The following is a 21,288-nucleotide window of genomic DNA, read 5'->3' as shown; positions in this document are numbered from 1 at the left end:
GGTTGAATTCCTCTTGGTTTCTTCTCTATTGGGTCTGGTCATGAGAGCTTGAAGCAACCCACCCACCAGGCCCTCCACCCTCACCACAGCTAGGCCTAGGACATGAGCTAAAAAGGATCCTCCAACCCAGATGACCACTTAACAAGCAGGTATTCTGATCTCCTAGACAACCCCCCCCCCAATATTTTTCACACCTCTGCTCTCATCCCTTTGGGATCCCACTGCCCCTTTTTTTTTTCTCAAAGCCTTCTTCCCCAGGGCTATCACTCCTCCAGGCCCAACCTCTCTACCAACCTCTCACTTCCCCAGTGCAGTGATGCACTGCTCTAAAGTCATGCACAAAGCAAGAGCCAAGTAATACGGTTCAATGGCATTTTATTATTTTCAAACCGGATCCTCTCGCTTGTTGGGCTCAGTTCTGCCACGCTGGTTCCTGGCTGACTGCCGGAAGCTTCTCTTCCTGCCATGGTGTTGTTGGCGGTAGGTGTTAAGGTCCTCGAAGTACTTTGATCGTAGGACAGCAGCTCGCTGCTCATAGGGCTGCTTGTCCACCTCTGTTTTCGTGGACCACATCTTCCCTGTAGCCTTTGCCACCTGCACCACTGACCAGCCAGGATTCTCCTTCTTCAGTTGGGCATAGTGGTCTTGGGAGAAGATTAGGAATGATGATGGAGGCCTTCTAGGTGCCTGGGGATCTCTCTTTCTCCGTTTTTTCTTCTTGCCAATGTAATTCATCATCTCCTCCTGATATCGGGCTTTGTCAAGCTTGGCCAGGGCTTCATACTTGGCCTTTTCATGCTTTGAGATGGATCTCCATTTTTCTGAACACTTTCTAGAAAACTCCTTAAAGCCAAGGTAGGTATTAGGCTGCTGTTCCTTGAATTTGTTTCTGTAATTCAGAAAAAAGTGGATGTAAGATGAGACATTCACCTTTGGCCTTAGCTGGATTTCTTTTCCCATGTTCATAAAATCATGGTTTTTTTTTCTGGCTTCAGTAACTTGGACAGCAAAGACTTCTGTCCCCACACCCCAGGAGCAATCTAGAAGGTGCTCTGCTTGCTGTGAAATTTTCTCCCTACTGATCTGCAGGCTGGCAGTGCCTTTTATGTGGTAGTAACATTATTGGGTCAGAGAAGGGAAATTGTGACATTACCCACAAACTGACCAATCCTGGTTAGCCTCTATGGTAATTTGCATATGGGGCTCTGATTGGTTGGTTACTATTAAGTCAGTTTCTGTCTCTTAGGGAAGATGGTGGTTTTATCCTAAGAAAGCTATAGAAGCAGCTGCTTTTCCTGGGAATAATCCCCCTGGGGGCTTCCTGGAGGCAGTGAGCTCCCTCCCCCCTCCCCCAGCTTTGGGGGCTTTAAATCCCTCCAATGTAACAACAAGGGTCCTGCTTTCTTTGCAGTCAAGATTGTCAAGATGCTGCCTCACCCCCTCCAAACAGGCTGGAAATAATGATTATGAGGAGGTGGATAGCTCCGGAGCTGTCATGATAAAATGTGAAGTCTTTCTGTTTGCCTTGAACAGTGGCAACTCATACTGTACAAAGGGTTTAGTAGTAACTCTAAAAATAATCAGCTGTGACAGCTGTGACTCGGTTCCTGTCAGGACAAAGTTGTCTAATTTAAAACCAGAGCACTTGGGCTACAAGTCTCAACCCTTCATTTCTCAGGAAGACATTTGAGAGAAAAGTGGGAAGAGAAACTGGGTTTTTCTTAATTACACCGGGTCTATTAAAATGTAAGGGTTTCTTTCTGAAAGGGCCCCCACTTCTTAGGGTTAGAGCCTGGAACTCTAACCATGATACTCCAGCCAGTTGGCTTTTGGCTTTTTGTGGAAGCAGTTCCAAATAGTTCCAATTGGAGGGGAAAGCTGAGAAAAGTCTCATCTGTAGGCCTTTGAACCCTGCAATGAGCTTGCTTGTGCACAATTGGATTTAATACAACTCAGTGGCTGATGGCATCAACACATGTATACAACTAGAAAACTGGATTTCATTAAAGAGGAACAAATCCAAGCCTGGTATGAGGGTACAAGCCAATAATCCCAGTACTCAGATGGCCACGGCAAGAGATCCGTGAGGTTCAAGGCTATCCAGGGATACAGAGCATGGCCCTAACTCAGAAAAAACAATACAAAGTAACAAGTTCAAGGTCAAACAGCTACCAACAGGTGGGACTGTGAATTTTGAAAGCTGAGTGCCTGACTTGATGTTTGGTCCTGCTCACAGGTTGCCTTGGGGTTGGGGGAAGCCTTGGGGGAGCTGGGAGGTTAGATGTATGAGCTCAAGGAAATATCTGGAATCATATCATGCCCCAGCTCCTTCTTGGGGCTCTTAAGACTGGCATCAATTTTTGGCCTTTATGAACAGTATAAACTGATTATAGTTTCCAATCCGGAATTCTAGCCCCAGTTCTGCCATAGGGTGGTTGTGCTAGGCAGACCACACCCCTCCTCCTCATGAGACTGTGTCTGGGCTGAGCCTCCAATAGGTGCTGTGCTGTAGTTTTGTGGTCGGTAAGGTATCAGAGGCCAATAGAGAATATCTTTGTGTGTGCATGTGTCTGTGTGGCTGGGTTGGAGGTCCTGGCTAATGGAAACAGGTTCATTTGAACATTTTCCAGCCTATGAAGCTTTCTTCACTCTGGTTCTTTATCCCAAAGGACTGAAGGTTGGATTGCTCATGTGTTCTCTTGTGCTGGGAGCACCATGCTATGGTGGACATTTACCAGCCTCTGAAGCTTTCTTCACTTTTGGCTCTTACAGTGGACAGCTGGATTACAGCTGGATTACCTTCAGTGTGTTGACATGGGCTGGGTTACTGGGCATAGTTTCTGCCTGAAGATCAAAAGTCAGGACTTGAGGAAGATCTTTAGGTAGAGTCTGTACCCCCTAAATCACAGACACAGTGTGTCCAGTTTGCTTGTGCCCCTGTGCATAATCTTTCTGCCCCTCTAATGAGGGTTCCATAACTGTCATGAAAGTGGCATACAGAGGAGGAGGAAGAGGAAGAAGGACGTTAGAAAAGTTATGGCGGCCTATTGGTGTTTGTGCCAAACTACCAGCCTGAAGAGATGATCAGGAGGATGCCTTTGTCAGGTATATTTTGTACACCTGGCTTCCATCAGAGATGTATGCTGGTGTCAGTTTGCCCTTCTAGTTTCCTTTTGTGACCCTATCTTACTTAGGTATGCCGGTGGAAGCTGACCCATATAGGCTCCCTGAAAAATCCCATCCTCTTCTGTCTGGGCTTATGACAGTTCTCTTCCTGGCTCTACTTCCCTATGTTCTGTAACCTTCCTGCGCCCTGCCCCCACCTTTGCAGATGACCTCTTTATTGAATATTTCTCAAATTATTCTGATTTGAGTTGCTATCTGTTTCATGCTGAGGCACTGACTAGAGTACCTTGCTGTGTCAGTCTGAAGCAGAAGGGGATCAAGCCTCTGGAGACCCATCTGTGTGAAGTCATATACCCTGGAGTGGCTTGCATGAGCAGTATCTGCTCAGACGAGGACATGGCAGGACACATGGCCTAGAAAAAGGCATCTCCTCACCTCTAGGCAGAGGCATTGGGCTAGAGGGCCAGATAGTAAATATTTTAGGTTTCCTGTCCTCAGGGATTCTTTTGTGGCTATTCAGCTCTGCCACTGTAGTTCCAAACCAGTTAGATAAAAGGTAAACACACAACTATAGCTGTGTGTCAATAAAACTTTATTTATAAAACCGAGTTACAGGTTGTGGTTCCTGAATCTGTGAATCTTGGTCTAGAGAGATGAGTTTCGTGCTTTTGAACATGGTGATCACAACCTACATTAAGACATCTTATATTATGGCTCATTTCCATACATATAGCCAAGGTTAATATTTACCTAATGATTAATATGTTCTGGCCTCTAAGAACATTGTGTGTTTTATTAATTCAGATCATGTAATCCTTGTGATAATCCTATTTGAGTGTACTTTACTCCCAATGTAAGACATAGCTGAGAGAAGTCACAGAAAGAAGCTAGGCAAGTTCCCCTGGAACTCTTGTAGATTCAGAAAGCCTTTTCCCATAGTGGCAGCATGGAAGATGACCAGAGTAAAAACTACTGGCACACTCCTTCCCACTACAGAGCAGGCAGGAGTTGGAGATAAGGAAAGGATAGAAGAGTTGTCTTTACACTGGAGGGAACCAACAAAATGAAGTGACCAGCCACAGTAACTGGCCATGATAGCATCACACATTCTCTTTCTATGATGCCATAATAAGGGCATCTCACCTCTCCATGTCGTTCTTCTTACTCCTAGCCCTAGTCCTGAGAAAGCACCTAGACAAACTTGTAATTGGTACTTTGTAAGTCTCAACCTGTGGAGAGAACTCAAAGATGGACCAGACTGCAGGAGACAAATGAGCCTTGAAAGCCACATGAGATAGAGGTGCTAAATTGGGCTTCCCAAAAGGCACATGAAAATTCTGAATTAACTTCCACATGGTTAATAGAACTGTGCCAATGTTGAATCTTGGTTCTGATGTATGTTCCTTAGTTATATAAGACAGATTGGTTATGGGGCAGCTAAGTGAGGGGTATATGTGTAATTTTGGTACTGTCTTTGCAAGTCTCTTATTTTAAAATACACAGTTTTGCCAGGTGTGATGGCACAACCTGTAATTCTAGTTATAGTGGAGATGGAGATATGTAAATTGAATTTCAAAGGCAGTGGGAGAGGCAGCAAGGGAGGATAAGCAAGATCCTATGTCTTAAAAAACAGAAAACAACTAGGTGTGGTTATCTGTTATCCCAGCTACTCATGGAGGCTGGACTCAGGCAAAAGTGAGACCCTGTCGCAAAAGAAAAATAGAAAGGGCTATAACCAAGTGATAGACGACCCCTGAGTTTGAATTATAGCACTTCAAAAAAACAAAGGGATGATACAAAGTTGTGGTTGTTTTTTTAAAAATTTCCAGCTAATAGTACTGTGCATGCAGGAATCCAGGACCAGATTTTACCCTTAACATAGTGCTGTAGGGTGATTTCTCATATTGGAGATTATGCTGGAATGATCTAAACTTTGAGAAATACCAGCGTTCAGGCCACCACAAGAGCAAGAGCCAGAGCACCTGTCATGGGCATTTGATCCATGCTTCAAGCAGCCTCGAGTCCTCCTTACCCCTACCCCACAAGCAAGATATCTGTGATAAAAACAATGGCCCTCTAGTGAGGCCTCTAATATGGAGGTCAGATCTGGCCAGCGCCATCATTGGCTGTTGAGGGGTGTCATATTAACTCCATCTCAGATTAGAGAGCAGAAGCCAACTCCATCTTCGCTAAGACCTCTCCCACCCTACCCAGGGACATTCCCCTTGGCTGTGATAAGATTGCGTAAAAACTGCTTGACCATCTGAGTAGTGGAACGCTCAAGGTTAAACCTGTGCCCTCCCATGAGTAGGCTATCCACCTGCATCATGTGAGCCCCACCAAGTCACCAAGTCTGTGTGCCAAGTCTGAAAAAAAAAAATGATAGGTTGGTTCAAACAGTTGCTATGAGGCAGATTGTAACTCCATTGGCCACCTGTGTATGGCCTGGCATGCTCTGTAAGTGTTATAACCTCATTGGCCACCTATGTGTGGCAAGCTTGACCATGTATTTGCCTTTATAACTTGACCCCAAGCATGGCCTGGGGCACACTGTCCCAGCTTCAAAGTCTGGGTCGTGACCCTGGCCAGCCTGCTTTTTATGGTTGTGGTTCCAGCTCCCGAGTCTGACCCTGGCTGGTCAGTATACTTTTTACTTCCCCAATAAATCCATCTTTTTGCTTGATACTGTCTCTGAGTGGTGGACTCTTGGAGGGATGGGGGATTCCCCCCCCCCACATCAGACCCCATTACATTGTGGTCCCCTCCTCGAAGGGACCCCATTACAAGGCCCACATCCTGAGCCCTGCAACCTGTGATGTCCCCTGACAAAAGAGACTTTACAGGGGAGATGACCCTGGATTATCTAAATGGACTGCATGCTATCACCTGGTCCTTAGATGAACAAGGCAAAGGTATCAGAGAGTCATAATAGATGGGAGGAGTCAGGCACAGCAACTCACACCTGTAATCCCCAGTAATGAGAAGGCAGAGAAAGGGATATGATCAGTTGGAAGCCAGCCAGGCAAAAAGTTAGCAAGCCCCCCCCCCCTCCAATCTCAAGAATAATCTAAAAGTGGTGGTGGATGACTGTGATCCCAGATAAGGGGGCATTGGGAGGATTTCATCTCAAGGTCTACTCTAGGCAAAATTATGAGACCCTGCATGAAAAGCAGCTAAAGCAAAAAAAAAAAAAAAAAAGATGGGGATAGGGCTCCAAGTAGTAGGGCCCTGCATTCAAACCTCAGTACCACAAAGAGAGAAATAGAGAGAGAGAGAGAGAGAGAGAGAGAGAGAGAGAGAGAGAGAGAGAGAGAGAGAGAGAAACAGAGACTGGGAGATGCAACACCGCTGGCTTTGAAGACAGACACAGCCAACAAATGAAAATGGCCATGAGAAGCTGGGAAAGGCACACAAGAGTTCTGTAGAGGCCCTTCCACCATCTTGAACTTGGACTAGTAAACTGTCCACAATTCTTACCTCCAGAAGTGCATGCCAATAGATTCGTGTCAATTAAGCCATTAAAGTGGCAGTAATTTGATAAAGTAGCTGCCGGAAAGTAGTGCGGGTCTCTCCTGTTCACCTAGGGGTTGGAAGCTCTCTATTCTTGACCTTGCCTGTGTGGATAAAGAGGACAAGTCTATGCCACCATTGATTGCATTCAATGAGGAGGCAGAGAGCAAGATTGACTGTTTCCCACATTCTTCCTCACTTGCTCACTCATTGTCACAAATTCCCTCTTTTGGTGAGCAGTTCATTCACTCATATTCTTATTTCATTCTCTCACATTTCCGACAACAGCCATGGAGTTGGGGCTCCACTGTGCAGGTCAGGATAGCTCCTTCCCCAGTGGACAGTAACAGCAGTGTTGGAGGGGTGGCTGTGTCCTCAGGAGCAGCTGACTTCTACTGCACACCTGCTGAAGAGGCCAGCCGAGGAGGGGAGGGCAGGCCACAGGCAGCCAGATGTAGGCTTTTGGCCTTGACCTCAGGCTAGGAACTGATACTCAGATGAAACTAATAGTTCAGGAAATTATGACAATGTAGGCGTATTAGAGGGGAGGAGATTATTTTATCCAAGGCCACTTAGCTTCTAACACAGGTTTGTTTCACTGCTTAGTCTATGGGCTTACTGATTGATTACCCTTTCCCTTGACAAGATCCAGGGAGAGAAAGATGCTAAGAAGGAATAGGCCAAGTACTTCAGGAATTACTAGGTGGAAGGAATATAAATTGTCTAAATCTAAATGTTTAAAGAGATTTTGTACCTGGACAGGTAGCTAAGGTCTTTAATCCTAGCTACTTCAGAGGCAGAGATCTGAGTGTCCATTCAAAGCCAGCCTAAGGCAAGGAAGTCCCTAAAACTCTTATCTCCAACTAACCACCAAAAAAACTGAAGTAGAACTGAGATTTAAGTGGTAAAGTCCTACCCTGGAGCAAAAAAAATTAAGGGAAAACACCTAGGTCTGGAGTTCCAGCCCCAGTAGCAGCACAAATAACTAAACAAACAAACGCAATAATACATACATACATAATAAAGGGATTTGAGCAGGTTTTCTCATCTTGTTGATTTCACTCCTATGGATTTGATTAGTTTATCTCCTGGACCTGGGATGCTCAACTCTAGCAGAGGACTGATAGGAATGACCTTAGAACATTATCAGCTATGCAGATGCCATAGCCTAGGTTCACTCCTAACAGCAGAGTCTGACCAGTGCACCCAGCAGGATGGTCTAGTGAACAGGAAATGGAACATGACGGGAAAGGTATAATTGTGGTAAGGGGCAGGCAAACCTGGTTAGAGGATGGAACAAATCTAGAAGACCAGCTTTGGGTGTAATTATGTACTTTATCTGGATACCCCTCTCAGGCCTTGACAGGCCTGGATTATTTGGATCCAACTGAAATAATTTAGTCTATCACTCGATCCTTCTATCAAATGCTGGTTCTTACAACCACAGTGGGTATCTCTAGCACCCTCCATCCCTTTGAACATATTCTTATAAAAGCTGTTCCCAATCCAGTCATGAGGTCCTCCTGAGGACCAAGCCCTTGGCTGGTTGGCTGGGGAGTGGCTACATCCCCCAGCTGCACCAAAGTTCTCCCACGGGCTTTTTTATTTTTTTTCAATTAGAACCAAAGTAAAAGACCTTTGTGTTCCCATGAGTGAGGAAACCAAGATGGAGAATCAGGGAGCTATGAAGGCTGGCTGTGGTTCAGCAGAGAGCAGATGCCATTTGCAGAAGAGAGCATGAGACCAACAGACCGCATAGGAGAAACAGAGAAAAAGAGGTTGTGACAATTGGGGTCCTGGTTCTGTGCCACTTGCAACCCTATTCTTCCTATGGTTTGGCTATAGTACCACTAATTTCTTCTCCATTACAGGCTGATTTAATTTGGGTTTCTGCTACCTAAAACCAAAAATGTAAGACATTAATCCAGATATGAAGGGGGCAAGTAATGTGAGGATATAGGAGCTCTCCCCCATTGCTTAGTTTTCTCTTTTTCCTTCCTCTCTGTCTAGTGGCTCTGAAATACTGGTGGCTGCCTCCTTGGTTTGCCATTCTGATTCAGCATGCATAGCACTGGTACATCATGGCCCTCACAGTACTGGAGAATGTTCTAGGTACCCATCATGTGCCAAGCACTGCACTGGCAGCATCTGTGTTTACCATCTAACTGAAACCTCTAGGAGATGGGTGCTGGCTGCTATTTGGGTGCTTCCCAGAGCAGGTCTGTTACTTTCCAAAGGGATCCAGTGAGCTAGGACAAGGTGCTACTGAGCCTTGAGGCCATCAAGAAGCTGTTTCATCACAAGAGCTTCACCTTTAACACCCACAGTTAGCATGTATCCATGAGACTGTGGTATAGAGTGAAGCTGCCTAAGGTAGGTCACACAAGGCCAGTGGGTGGGACAGGTGGGCTCAGAGTCCCATTCTGTGACTCCAGAACCCTTGCTGGCCTCAGTGTATATGAAGCATTTTACTGTCCCCCACCCTGCATCCTCCAGGGAGGCTCAGTCACTCACCTAGCCGCATGGGCCACAGAGTGGGCAGCTCAGACTCTCAAAGGCAGTTAGGTGGCAAGCAATTATGGCATGATCAGCCCCTTGTAAGCCATCTGCAAAACATTTCTTCTACATTGGAGGTACTGTTCAATACAGGAAGTAGCTGCAAGGCATGGCACTCTCCCTAAAAGGGGAAGTCCCTTCTCTGAGTGACAGTGTCAGTGAAGGAGGAAGATGGGCAAGGCTGAGTGAGGCCAGGAGGACAATATAGCCGCTACTGTAGCTGGTATGCTGCAGTGTCCTGTCCTTCCACCCAGCACTGGCCTGTCTACAAAACAAATACAGATTTCTTAGTTACCTAGAAAACCTACCCCAGGCTGCTCTGAGAACTGCTTAATCTCTTTTTTCTCTGGAAGGAGGGCTTCAGGTACTGGTAAAATCTCACCTCTGTCATCGCAGACCTACACAAAAGAGGAAATAGCTTACATATCTGAAGCACCTACTGTGCACCAGACATAGTCCAATATACATTATACACATGGCACACAGCTGTTCAGAGCAATTCCATCACACAGCTGAGGAAACTAAGGCTTAGAAGTTATACCACATGTCCAACTCACATACATAATAAACAGTGGAGCCTGGAGGCAAATACAGAATTGTGTGTTTTCCCTTAAATCCTTAACCTTTTTAACTGCTGCCTCTGTAGAGTAACAAGACAGATAATGAGCCATACAGGAGCATCTCTACATAGGCAGAGACCTGACCCAGTCAGGGGAAGGACTGTTAGAATATGAAGTTACTGTGGCCACCAGGCTCTGAAAGCCTGCACCCCTAGCCCATGCTATGTGTATGTGGTAGGGCAGGGTGCTTTGACATCCGAGGGCCTGGAGGCTGACATCCTGGATCTCAGGTCTAACTCATAGCAATAGACACTTGGGCTGGGGGCAGGGCCCAGCCTGTGGAGGGCCTAGAAGCTGGCCAGGACAGAACGTGCCCTGACACCCTGTCCGAAACAGGCTAGGGGTGTACTAAGGCACAGGACAAGATGGAAGTGTGAAAAGGGTGAGTGGAGAGACAAGCAAGGAGTTGCCAGGCCTGAGAGGTCTCAAGCAGCTCTTCTCTCCATCCTACAACCTCAGTCCAGGGGCTTGTCCGCTGATTGGCTCAGTTTAGGTCACATGGCAATCCTGAACCAATCAGCTGTGTCCTGTGGATCACCTGATACACATGGCTGCCCCTTTTAGAGCTGTCGGTTGGAGGAGGGAGGCTACCCTTCAGAGGACTTTTAAGTGCTCCAAAAAGAGTGGAACTAACTGAATTAGGTTTGAAGACAAAAAAAAAAAAAAAAAGACAGAGCCGGGAAGCCCTCACAAGGTTCCTGGAGGTCTGCCACAAGTCCAGTGACCCTGAGGTTGGCACACGGCACCAGTTCCCATCTTTAGACCCTGCCTAGGTTGCCACTTCCGCGTCCGGGTCATCTCCCTCAGGCCGGAAGCACTTCTGTCAGCCATTGTGGCTCAGCACTGCACCTGGCATGGAGGCAAGCCGACACTCACACGACCTGGAGACTTTCTCAGTGTACCACCTCGGCCACATGCAAGACCCAGCAGCAAGGAAGTCTTCGTCCCTGTGGCAGGCACCGCCAGTGCCCTGTCCTTCCGTGCTCCAGCCGGACACCCATCCGCCAAAGAACCACGCACATGGACGAAGAACCTTTACCCGGCATGGTTTGCGGGGATTCCTGGAGTTCACAATTAACTGAGCAGGGAAGAACGCTGGTGGTTTGTCGACTTATTGACTTGCCTCTGGAAAAATGGGAGCATTTGCTCAACGTTGATTACAGACCTTTCTGCGGCCGCCGTGGGTGGGTCTTTATTTGAGGAGTCCCCAAGGTAGGGACCTGTAGCTTTAAAGTGAGTAGGCTCAGCCATGCCCAGGGACAAGGAGGAAGGAAGCACATGTCTTCCTGACTGAGTTGGCAGTGCCCTGAGAAAATAGAATGCAGCAGGCATGTGTGCTGTGCTGTGTACCCTCTGCTCCCTCATTCATTCCTGCACCCAGCCAGTTATTGCTTCTGCTAATGAGTAAGGTTTCCCCTGTGTCAGGCACTCTGCAAGGCACCAAAGGAGAAAGGATGAAGAGGAAAGAGGCAGCAGCTGTGAGCAAGTGTATGAGGCAGGCCCTGAGCATTGCACATAAGAGAAGCAAGCTAGGGGGAGTCAGGGACGGAGTCACCTGAAGGATGAGAGGAGGGAACTAGAAAAAGGGTGAAGTAACTGCAGGTAAACAGGTAGATTTCATCATGGATACCAGTTTTTCATTATTTTTCAAACAGAGAGGCACTGCTAGGAATCACACACAATGGGGTATTAGACCTAGAAGAACCTGAAGTCATTCTTCAGTGTAGGATTGGAAGATTAATCAGTTTCTCCCTGAACTCCCAATTGTGGAGGGAATATAATTAGAAAAGCAACGGGGTAAAGGACTACTGTTGGTTCATTTTGCACTGATTTATTTATTTGCTTATTTTTTGGTGTTCATACAGGCGCTTGAACTCAGGGCATCACACTCTTGCTTGGCTTTCTCTGCCCAAAACTCACACTTTACCATTTGAGCCACACCTCTGCTTCCAGCTTTTTGCTGATTAATTGGAGAGTCTTCGGGAATTTATATGCCAGGGCTGGCTTCAAATCTTGATCTTCAGATTTCAGCCTCCTTACTAGTGAGGATTACAGGCGTGAGCCACCAGTGCCTGGCTTACTTTGTTTCTTCACCCATTCACAAAGCAGGTTTAATGAAAGTGTCCTGAAGCCTCTACAACAGCTCCTTGTGGCCTCTGGACCACCCTGTCTGTCACCCATGACCTCATGGCCAACAGGCCTGCTCCCATCCCCCAGCGCAGCGCTGGTACACTTCAGCTCTCTCCAGCTGAGTCTTGCACTTTCAGAGAATCAGTTGAGTTTGTTGCCAATTCTCCCCAGTGCCAGTCATACTTGTTATTGTAATTATGTGATTTAAATTAAACATCACATAAACTGATGAAATATGAGTGTGAAAGGGAACACAGCCGCAGCTTATGGAAGCTCAATTGAATGCTTTGGAATGGCTCCACGAAGGAGAGTTTTCTAAAAAGAATCATTTTCTATATATTAGGTGTGAGTGAAATAGAGCACTGGACCCCACTGGGTAGGGTCCCTGAGACAGAAGGCCTAGGATGAATATCACTAGTGCCTAGTGCAGAGAATTGCTGAGTTAGCTGCCTGGATGGCCTGCTGGTAGCAAACCTGAAACTGGTGAATGACACTATTGTGTAATTTACATAAGATAAACAGTACAGGGACTAGTCAGAGGAAGGGCCTTGGCCTAGCTTTAAATTGCCAATTAAGTGGATGCTTAAATATTTTATAATGTAATGAAATGTTTAAGTTATGTGTGTGTCCTTTTTATGATTCCCTACTTAGAAATTAAGTTCTCATTTATTAACTAACTGCATCCTCTGTGTGAGACTTCTTTGATGGGGCAGCAAACTTTGTTCTGGAAAGTGCCAAAAAATAAATACTTCTGGCTTTATCGGGCATTATTTCTGGCATAAAAACAACTCTCTCACTGTATTAGGAGCAGGCGCAGACAGTATGTAAAAATGAATGGTTGAGCTTATTTGTGGCCTGGTAAAGCTTTGTTTAGAGAAACATGCTTTGAGGCATGATGTGCCAACCTCCTGGACTGTGGCATTGATGTGTCCTGTACCTTAGGCACGGTGCTGAGTAGCTGGAAGTACAGAATCATAGAATCTCCCATCCCAGATCACATGAAACTGGCCTTCTAGGTGGGGAGATGTCCACACCAAAAGATCATTCTAGGAATGGGCATCAGGATACATACCTATAATTTGAGATATGCAGGAGGCAGAGATCAAGAGGATCAGAGTTCAAGGCCAGTCCAGAAAACAGTTACCAAGACTTCCTCTTAATCAGCAAGCCAAGCCTGGTGGTTCAAACATTTGGTTCTAGCTATGCAGGGAGGATAATTGGTAAAATGACTGAGATCCAAGGCTAGCTCTGGGGGAAAAAAAACAACAACAATCTGAAAAATAAGTAAAGCAAGAAGAACTTGTGAAATGTGGCTCACGGGGCACAGCACCTGTCTAGAAAAACATGTTATGATTTGATGTGCTCAGGACAACATCAGGTATGTGTCCAGCTTATAAAAAGGATAGGTTAGGAAAGAGAGGGGGAAGACAGAAGACAACTGTGTAGGTTTCTAGGTCAAAGGAACCAGAGGCACAAAGCCATGACAGCCTGTTGTGTCTTAGGACAGAGAATCCTCTCTGGAGCTGTCACCAGGAGGAAGACATTTAAAGTCTGTACTGTATTCTGGAACCCACCAGTTTGCCACTCAGGGTTAGATTTCCAACAAGGCAGCAAACAATCCAGTCTCCTCAGGGTGGAAGATGGATGGGAGGCACCGGATGAGTCAAAAGGCCATCTCTGTGGGCCCAGCGAAAAATGACAAGGTCATGACTTGGCCACACCTGGCCATGAAGTGAAGGAGAGGGCCGAAGATGGTAGCAGTGGGCCTGGGTATCTGGGGAAACGTGAGGGTGATGTAGTGAAGGGGTGCTAACCAGCAGGAGGGGTCAGGGAAGAAGTCCTTCAGCTTGTTCACAGTAACTGGACCCTTAGATGCCAGGCAGGTAGAAGTGGCCCAGGCCTCTCAGAGCCACCTACATCATGCAGAGGGCGATGGCAGACATGGGAGAAATCCCTGGTGGGATGGGCATGTGATCTCTTTTCAAAAAATAAGGCTGGCGCAATCCAATTTCTAGACAGACTAGCACTTGTTACTGGCACTTATCCTGTTTTGGAAAATATGAAAATATGAAATGTGGGAGTGTCTGTGTGTTGAACTCAGGGACTTGTCTCTTGCTTGGCTTTTTTGCTCAAGGCTGGCTCTGAACCACTTGAACTACTACTCTTCCAGCCTTCTGATGGCTAATTGGAGATAAGAATCTCTCAGATTTTTCTGCTGGGGCTGCCTTTGAACTGGCATCTGTGGATCTCAGCCTGTAGAGTAGCTAGGATTATAGCTGTGAGCCACCAGTGCCAGATTGTTGTGTGATTGTCTTGAGCTAATGAGTCCTAGGAGTTTAGCAAATGGAAAGGAACTTGTGGGAAGCACTTGTTATGAGTTTGGGTGTGAAGGCCCAGCCAAGCAGCAACTTTGGGGATAATAGGTGAGAGACAAAGCTCAGCCTCCCACACACAGGTTCCTGGGTGCCTTTTGGCATCATTGACCAAGACATTTCTAGGCTTTCCATAGTTGCATCATGTCAGTGTGTCTTCTCCATCCCCCCGTGGCAGGTGTGAGTGGCAGACATTGGGAGTTGAAGTAGAGATAGGATGACACATTCTTCCAGTATCCCACACTATCCCAAGCCAGCCTTGGAGATGGAGGGATGGTCTGTGCTCAGGGATAGAGTAGAGAAAAAGCATCTACTCTGCTCACAGCTGGGCTGTGCACAAAGCATGCTGTGGAGCTCCTGCCTGTCCTCAGCACTCAACAAGCCCCTTTCCATGGAGTGTGCTTGGTGAGCAGCTGAGTGAAGGTCCCTGAGGATGCTGGAATCAAAACCAACTTCTCTTTCCCTCTGCCAGTCAGGCAGCTAATCCCTTGAAATCATTGTCATGATGGTGGTGGGGTGTCTTTGGGAACCCCAACATCCTGACTGCACAGAAGTTTCTAGGAAGAAATTTTCTCTGAGATGGCTGTACTGAGCTCTTCTATTACCAAGAGAAAGGTACAGAGCTTTCTGCAGAGGAACTCAAAGCCACTTTTCCCACAGTCAACTACATGCATTAAAGGGAGTGATTTTTTTCTTGTTCTCCTCAAGCCAGATTCCATTAATGAAGCCCCATTTAACAGAAGTCAATTTACCAAAAAGAAAAAAAAATTGAGTGTAATTGCTTAAATACATTTTATGTTGCAGTACAAGCAGCAATTTACTGGGCAAACTTGGAATTCCCTAGGCCCCCCTAGAGTGAAGTTAATGTGGACATAAAGGTTTGGAGGGGAGACTCTCTCTTTGTGTTCCTCTCCTTTAATTATGATTCTGAGAGGGAGTAAAATTAAAGAAGATCCTGGGGGGAGGGGGGAGGGAGGAACAGAAACAAGAATTCAGTCCAGCCTGCACCACTACCTTCCTTCATGCTTACATGGATTGATAGTGTAACTCAGTGACTCTGGATGGTATGGCAGAGGTTTGAATCTCACCTCTGTCATTTAGGAGCTGTGTGACCTTGAGTAAATGTCCTTACCTCTCTGTGTAGCCAGTTAACTCAATGAAAAAGGGCATAAAGAGCAAACTGTACAATGGCAGAAGAAGCACAGAACAATGTGCTTACAGTATGCATAAGCTCTTATATGATGTGTGTGTGCATGCGTGTGTGCCTGCATGTGTGCATTCAGGATGAAAAGGCAGACCAAGAAGGCTCCACTGTAAGAATGATAAAGAGAGAAGAAGGAGCAAGCGAGTTGGAGGTTTTTCTTAAGACCTGTACATTATGGCAAGGTCTTTTACCCTGAGGAACAGAGCCATTGAGGGTTTGTTTCGTTTTGCTTTTAATTGGCTCTTGTAAGGTATAAACTTACATAAAACTGACCATTGTAAATGCACAGTTCTTTGAGCTTGGACACACATATCCATCCCATATAGTTAATCTCTCATTTAAGGTGGAACATTGCTGTTAAGTATGGTAGTGTATGCCTCTAATCCCAGCTATGCAGGAGGCAGAGCTAGGAGGACCCCAACCTGAGGTCAGATGGGCAAAAAGCCTGGGACTATCTGAAACAAGACAAAGAATGGGTTGGAGGTGTGGCTCAAGTGGCAGAGCACCAGCCTAGTAAGTGTGAGGCCCTGATTTCAAATCCAAGTGCCACCAAAACGTTTTTTTTTGTTGTTTTTTTTTTAAGAAAAAGAAAAGATAGGGAACATTTTTATCATCCCCTTTTTCTTCCCAGCCAGACATTTCCCACTTCCCGGCGCCACTCCAGCAGTGGTACCCAGGCCTCTGCTCCCCGTTGCACTCATAGTGCATAGCCTGGGGCTTATCACAGGGCTTACATGGCTGGATGGTTTGTTCCATTATTAAAGGGATTAGATGAGGAGCTCTTCATGCAGGACCCTGATTCTTAGACAGATCCAAGGAAACTCTGAATACCATCCAGGGGTCTGGAGTCCTTATTCTCCACCAAATAAAGAATTTAATGCAGAAAAAGTGGGAATAGAGGCAAAGTTTGAGTTTGAAAGTCAGAGTCAGGTGTCAGGGGCACTAAGGAAAGCCTCTTAGCTCCTAAGGTAGAAGTCCCTGGCTAGGACTCCCACTGGGAGGGCCACATTGTGCCCTATGATGTTCTCTCCACCTGCTTTGTGGGGGTGGGGTGGGGGAGGAGGAGGAGGAGGAGGAGGAGGAAGAGGAGGAGGAGAAGGAGGAGGAGGGGGAGGAGGAGGAGGAGGAGGGGGAGGAGGGGGAGGAGGAGGAGGAGGAGGGGGAGGAGGGGAGGAGGAGGAGGAGGAGGAGGAGGAGGAGGAGGAGGAGGAGGAGGAGGAGGAAGAGGAGGGAAAAACTTCTTGGTAAGGACAGAAGACTGGACATCAGTAGCCCATTGTAAGGTAAAAACTCACTTTTGGGTGAGTTTCAGCTATTGTGGCTTTTGGTTGGGTCACTATGTACCTCCTCACGCCAAGGGGAAGAGCACCTGTCTCTTGCAATGCTCTGCCCCAAGGTCATCAGGGGGCTTTGCTTCTGTCAAAGCTGTTATTTGTTTCCCAGAGTTTTCAGGAAGAGGAAGGGGCATTGTCTCCATGGGCCACTCTTCCTCTCTTATCTGCCTACTCATTCTCAAACACTCAACTTACGGCCCCTGGGGAGGTGCAGAGCCCTGTATTTTGGAGCCAGGAAAGGGAACATGGCAGGATTCCTAGAAGGGCTGAAGGTGAGGGAGAAACCACAGCAATCAATTCCTCCCTCTGACTTCCAGTTGCCATCTTGATCATTAACCTCACCCTGCTCCTGAGACCCTGTCCTCTCCTCTTATTCCATTTTGCAGTGAGAAATTTTGGTTCTGAATTATTCAGGTAAATTCTCCCTCCTTCTACTTTCTTATGTAAATAGCCTGCAAGCTTTGTCACTAAACTGGAATTGAATTGGCCTGCAGGAAAAAAAAAAAAAAGCCCACAATACCATTTGAGGCTCTTTAGAAAACTTAAGTGACTCACCCCTTAATAAACTATCTTAACTGGGAGTTGGTGAAATACAGTAATTAGTTTCTGTAATAGTTCTTTCAGAGTAGAGCAGTCTGGGTTATATGCCTAGAGTTTTCTTTGTGTCAGCATTTTCATTAGAGTAGAAATTCCATGTTGCAGGGTATAAAGCTCCTTGGTTGAATCTTTTGTTTAATACATATTTATGAAGACCCACTGTGCTGGACCTCCCATATATTGCCCTCCCCGTCCTCCCTCCTTGCCCACTCCTTCCAGCCCCATGCCTTGGGAAACCTAACCTTTAAGGAAGTATCAGAATCTCTTTATTTCTAGCTTCCAATTGGATAAATCAACATGGACACCCATAAGAGATTGGAGGAGGAGGAAAAGTTAATTAGTTTTGGATATTCATTCCTTGCTCCCTCTTGGTTAGTTTTTCACAAACAAGCTGTGACATTGGCCATGCAGATTATACATTCTAGGATCTCTTCTTCAGGAGGGTGAGTGTTCACAGGTCACGTGCCCTCCTGTTACCAGCCTGTCCCTGGTGCTGTCCTCCAGAGCCTGCGAACATCCCCAAGAGCTTGCTTTGCCGGGCACCGTGGGAGGGTCAGCCATGGATTTTTATCTCGGTGACTCCTTGCAGCCTTCCAGAGGAAAGGTGGCTCTTGAGCACATTTGTAGTAAGGTCGCTGAGTCACAGAGGGCTGAGGTGACTTCTCCTGAGGATGCGCAGTCAATCCCTCCAGCCCCTACACTTCCTCAATTCTCGCCCAAGGATGGTCATATCTGGATGGCTGCATTGTATTTGGGGCAAATCCCTTAGTTGCACTGGGAAGAAAGTTGTATGTGATGTGTTAATAGGTGCCAAATTCTGAGCCTGCTCCCTCATTTCTTCCTGTGGACACAGCACTGGTGCCCTTCTCATTCTTAGAATAAGTCACAGAACTAACTTATAGTTTAACGAAGTAAGTACAAGAAAGCTAAAACACTTGGTGGGTGGGGTGCCGAAGGGAGGAGAGATGGATGGAGAGAGGATGGATGAGCGAATACAGTCTCATAATATTCAATGTGCATCTGTGAAAATGGAACCAGGGAACTGGAGGGGACGAGGTTGGGAAAGATGGGGGAGAATGATGAAAGGGGTGACAAGGACCAAGAGGCACTGTACTTATCAAGAGATTTGTTGAACTGACACACCACTGTACAACTATTTGAAGATAAGAATAATTTTATATAATTGAAATAAATGAGTCACAGGTCTGAGGTGACAGTGAGGAGACCTGTGTCTTCAAAGCTGAGTAGAAAGGCTTTCCTGGGACAGCAATACTCCTGGGGCTGCCTGGAGGTACCCAAATAAGGCAGGAGAAAAGGTGATGGGTGAGAATGTTCCAGAAAGATGAGGCAAAAAACAAGCCAAAGGACAGAGTCTGCAGAACTTAGCCCCTCCTCTCTCATGTCACCATAGGTGACATGAGGTCTTATCACAGCTCTAGGACCCCTGAACAATTGGAAGGGCCCTGGGGCAGCACAGCCCTGGCTTTTGCCCCTGGCCTGAGCAGGAGCTGAGCATACCATGGAGTGGGGAGACTACTGCATGTCCAGGTGCCTGTCTGCCAGACACCGCTCCCTGACCTGTCTGTCTGCTGTCTCCACAGGTTCACTGGAGCCAGCCTCCCAGCCCCCGTGATCAGCAGTAAAAACTGGCTGAGGCTGCACTTCACATCGGACGGCAACCATCGGCAGCGTGGATTCAGTGCTCAGTATCAAGGTAGGCAGGTCCTGGGGTGAAGACTTCCTCTGCCAGAGGCAGAGGCAGCACTGGGTGGTGCAGAGTGGGGTTATCTGTGTAGCGCTGGAGCACCCTTGCCTTTAGCCTGCTCTAGTTTGCAGACTCCCAGATCTTCACCTCTGAATCTCTGCACCTGCTTGTGGGGTCCTTTGTTCCACACAGCCTGGACTGTCCCCTTGTCAGACAAGCTTAATTATAATAGGACTTTGGAAGCACCTTCCAGGGACCAGACCCACTGCTTGCCATTTGATAAACAGTGTTTCCTGTTACCTCAAGAATTACCCATGAGGTAGTTTGCCCACTACCCCCACTTTGTAGACAAGGAAGCTGAGGCTAAGCGAAGTGAAGCCTGCTTCCATTGCTCCCTGCACTGCCTGCTTTTGAGCCAGAGCCACCCTCCCACCTGCCACCTCGCCCTGCAAATCTAGGGAGCCACTTTTCAGTCTGTCTACAGCAGGAGTACTCCACAGATCCAGGCAAAATCACATTAGAGAGCCTCCTGCTTGCCATGCTCAGATCCAGAAGAGCTGTCTAGTGGCCAGAGATAGATCAGCAGGCCCAGATGGCATTAGCAGCGTGTTGAGCTGGGATTTGAACCCTGGTATTGTTAGTATTGCTTTGATTATGATTATCCCCAGGGACACCCCAGGGAAGAACCCACCTGTAAGGAAGGAGAAGTTCTCCATCACCTTCCTTTCCACCTTGAGTTTATTCTAAGTACTCAAAATTTATAAACACAGAGGCTGGCCTCATAATGTGCTCATTAACTCTTTTAACCATTACCAATCACAAATGGATGTTCATTTTAATAGATTCCACAATGCACTTATTTTGTGTTCCTATTAAATCCAAGGCCCTATACGAGGCCCTGGGGCTTTAAGGCCAGGTACCAGCGAGCTCCTCCTGGAGGCAGCTCAGCCCCTCCCCTAGGCCTCTGGGGCCCAGCTCTGTGGCTGGAATCCAACACATCGGTTGCAGTGAGGGCAGAGGCATTATCTCAAAACCCAGACCTCTTCTGACTCTCATTCACCTAGCCTAGCATAGTAGGACACCTTAGAGAAAGCTAAACAATAAGCAAGAAACCCACTCAGTCTAGTGTGTTCACAAAGCCTGGCCCAAGAGGGTCGGTGACAACATCTTGCTTCCCCTGCGCTGGGCCTTTGGATGCCCGGAGTACCTGTCTCAATCTTGATGCTGTGTTTCACAGAAGAGAAAATCAGGGCTGAATGTTATAATTTCTTCTGATTAAATAAACGCCAGCTGTGTCTAATACTCTTAGTTCTGAGGACCCATTTGTCATTGTAATAGGTTATGGTTTGATGCCAGGCAATAGCAACAGGAACACAGACCAGGCAGTCTCTAGATCACACATGGGCTGGACCCCTACTGTGTGCCAGGCTCTGTCCATTTTCCCTGTGTCCATTGTTCTCTCCATTCTCCCCACAACACAGTTAAAGGTGGGCTTTTGGTCTCATTTTTTCAGCTGAGCTCAGAGAGGTTGTGTAAATAGCCCAAGATCACACAGCTCATCAGTGATGAAATGTGAATTCATCCACAAGCCCATGTAAGTTTCTCTGTAAAATTACAGGGGCTTTCTTTTCTCATGGTGCTTGGGGTATTTTCCATTTCCTATTTGACCAATTAATCTGTTTGTTTTGTTAATCTCACCTGCCGTTCTATACACACACACACACACACGTTTATAATAATACATGCATATCTTATACATATCATTAAATATTATTACATATTATATAATGCATAATACATTCATATGTATATGTATATAGTACTAATATATTATGGAATATATAATATTAAATTGCTTATTTTATGTTCTACATTTCAATAGGTAATATGTTATATATTCCTATATATCTTATAGATTATATGATATATCTTATAAAGATATATGACACACTATATAATATATATCTTCTAGAATATAAAATGTGATTTATAACATTTAATGTTATATATCTTACAGGAATATAATATAAAATATATAGTAACCCATATTTCAGGGGCTGGCTAGGTTGTGGACACTTGACATTTGGGGCTTTGTGCCATCCTAACTGCAATTATGAGAAGCAGTCATATTGTT

At 46.3% G+C, this 21,288-nt stretch overlaps 2 protein-coding genes across 2 annotated transcripts in view; one reads left to right on the top strand and one right to left on the bottom strand.

Moving 5' to 3' along the window:
• The window catches only part of Csmd2 (CUB and Sushi multiple domains 2), a 519,739-nt gene that overhangs the window by 224,640 nt on the left and 273,811 nt on the right, over window positions 1-21,288 (top strand). Inside the window, exon 6 of the mRNA XM_048350831.1 lies at window positions 19,051-19,163. Within this exon, the coding sequence (XP_048206788.1) occupies window positions 19,051-19,163 (113 nt within the window). The remainder of the gene's footprint in view (window positions 1-19,050; window positions 19,164-21,288) is intronic.
• On the bottom strand, window positions 385-960 carry Hmgb4 (high mobility group box 4). Its single transcript, XM_048349985.1, has one exon. The coding sequence runs from the start codon at window positions 958-960 to the stop codon at window positions 385-387; it is 576 nt and encodes a 191-aa protein (XP_048205942.1).

Source organism: Perognathus longimembris, chromosome 7 (genome assembly GCF_023159225.1).
Source record: "Perognathus longimembris pacificus isolate PPM17 chromosome 7, ASM2315922v1, whole genome shotgun sequence".
Classification (NCBI taxonomy): Eukaryota; Metazoa; Chordata; class Mammalia; order Rodentia; family Heteromyidae; genus Perognathus; species Perognathus longimembris.
This window is presented reverse-complemented; position numbering and strand designations above follow the sequence as displayed.

Bases quoted from the DNA above. Each gene is read 5' to 3' on its own strand.
- Hmgb4 (XM_048349985.1), bottom strand. From the start codon at position 960: ATGGGAAAAGAAATCCAGCTAAGGCCAAAGGTGAATGTCTCATCTTAC.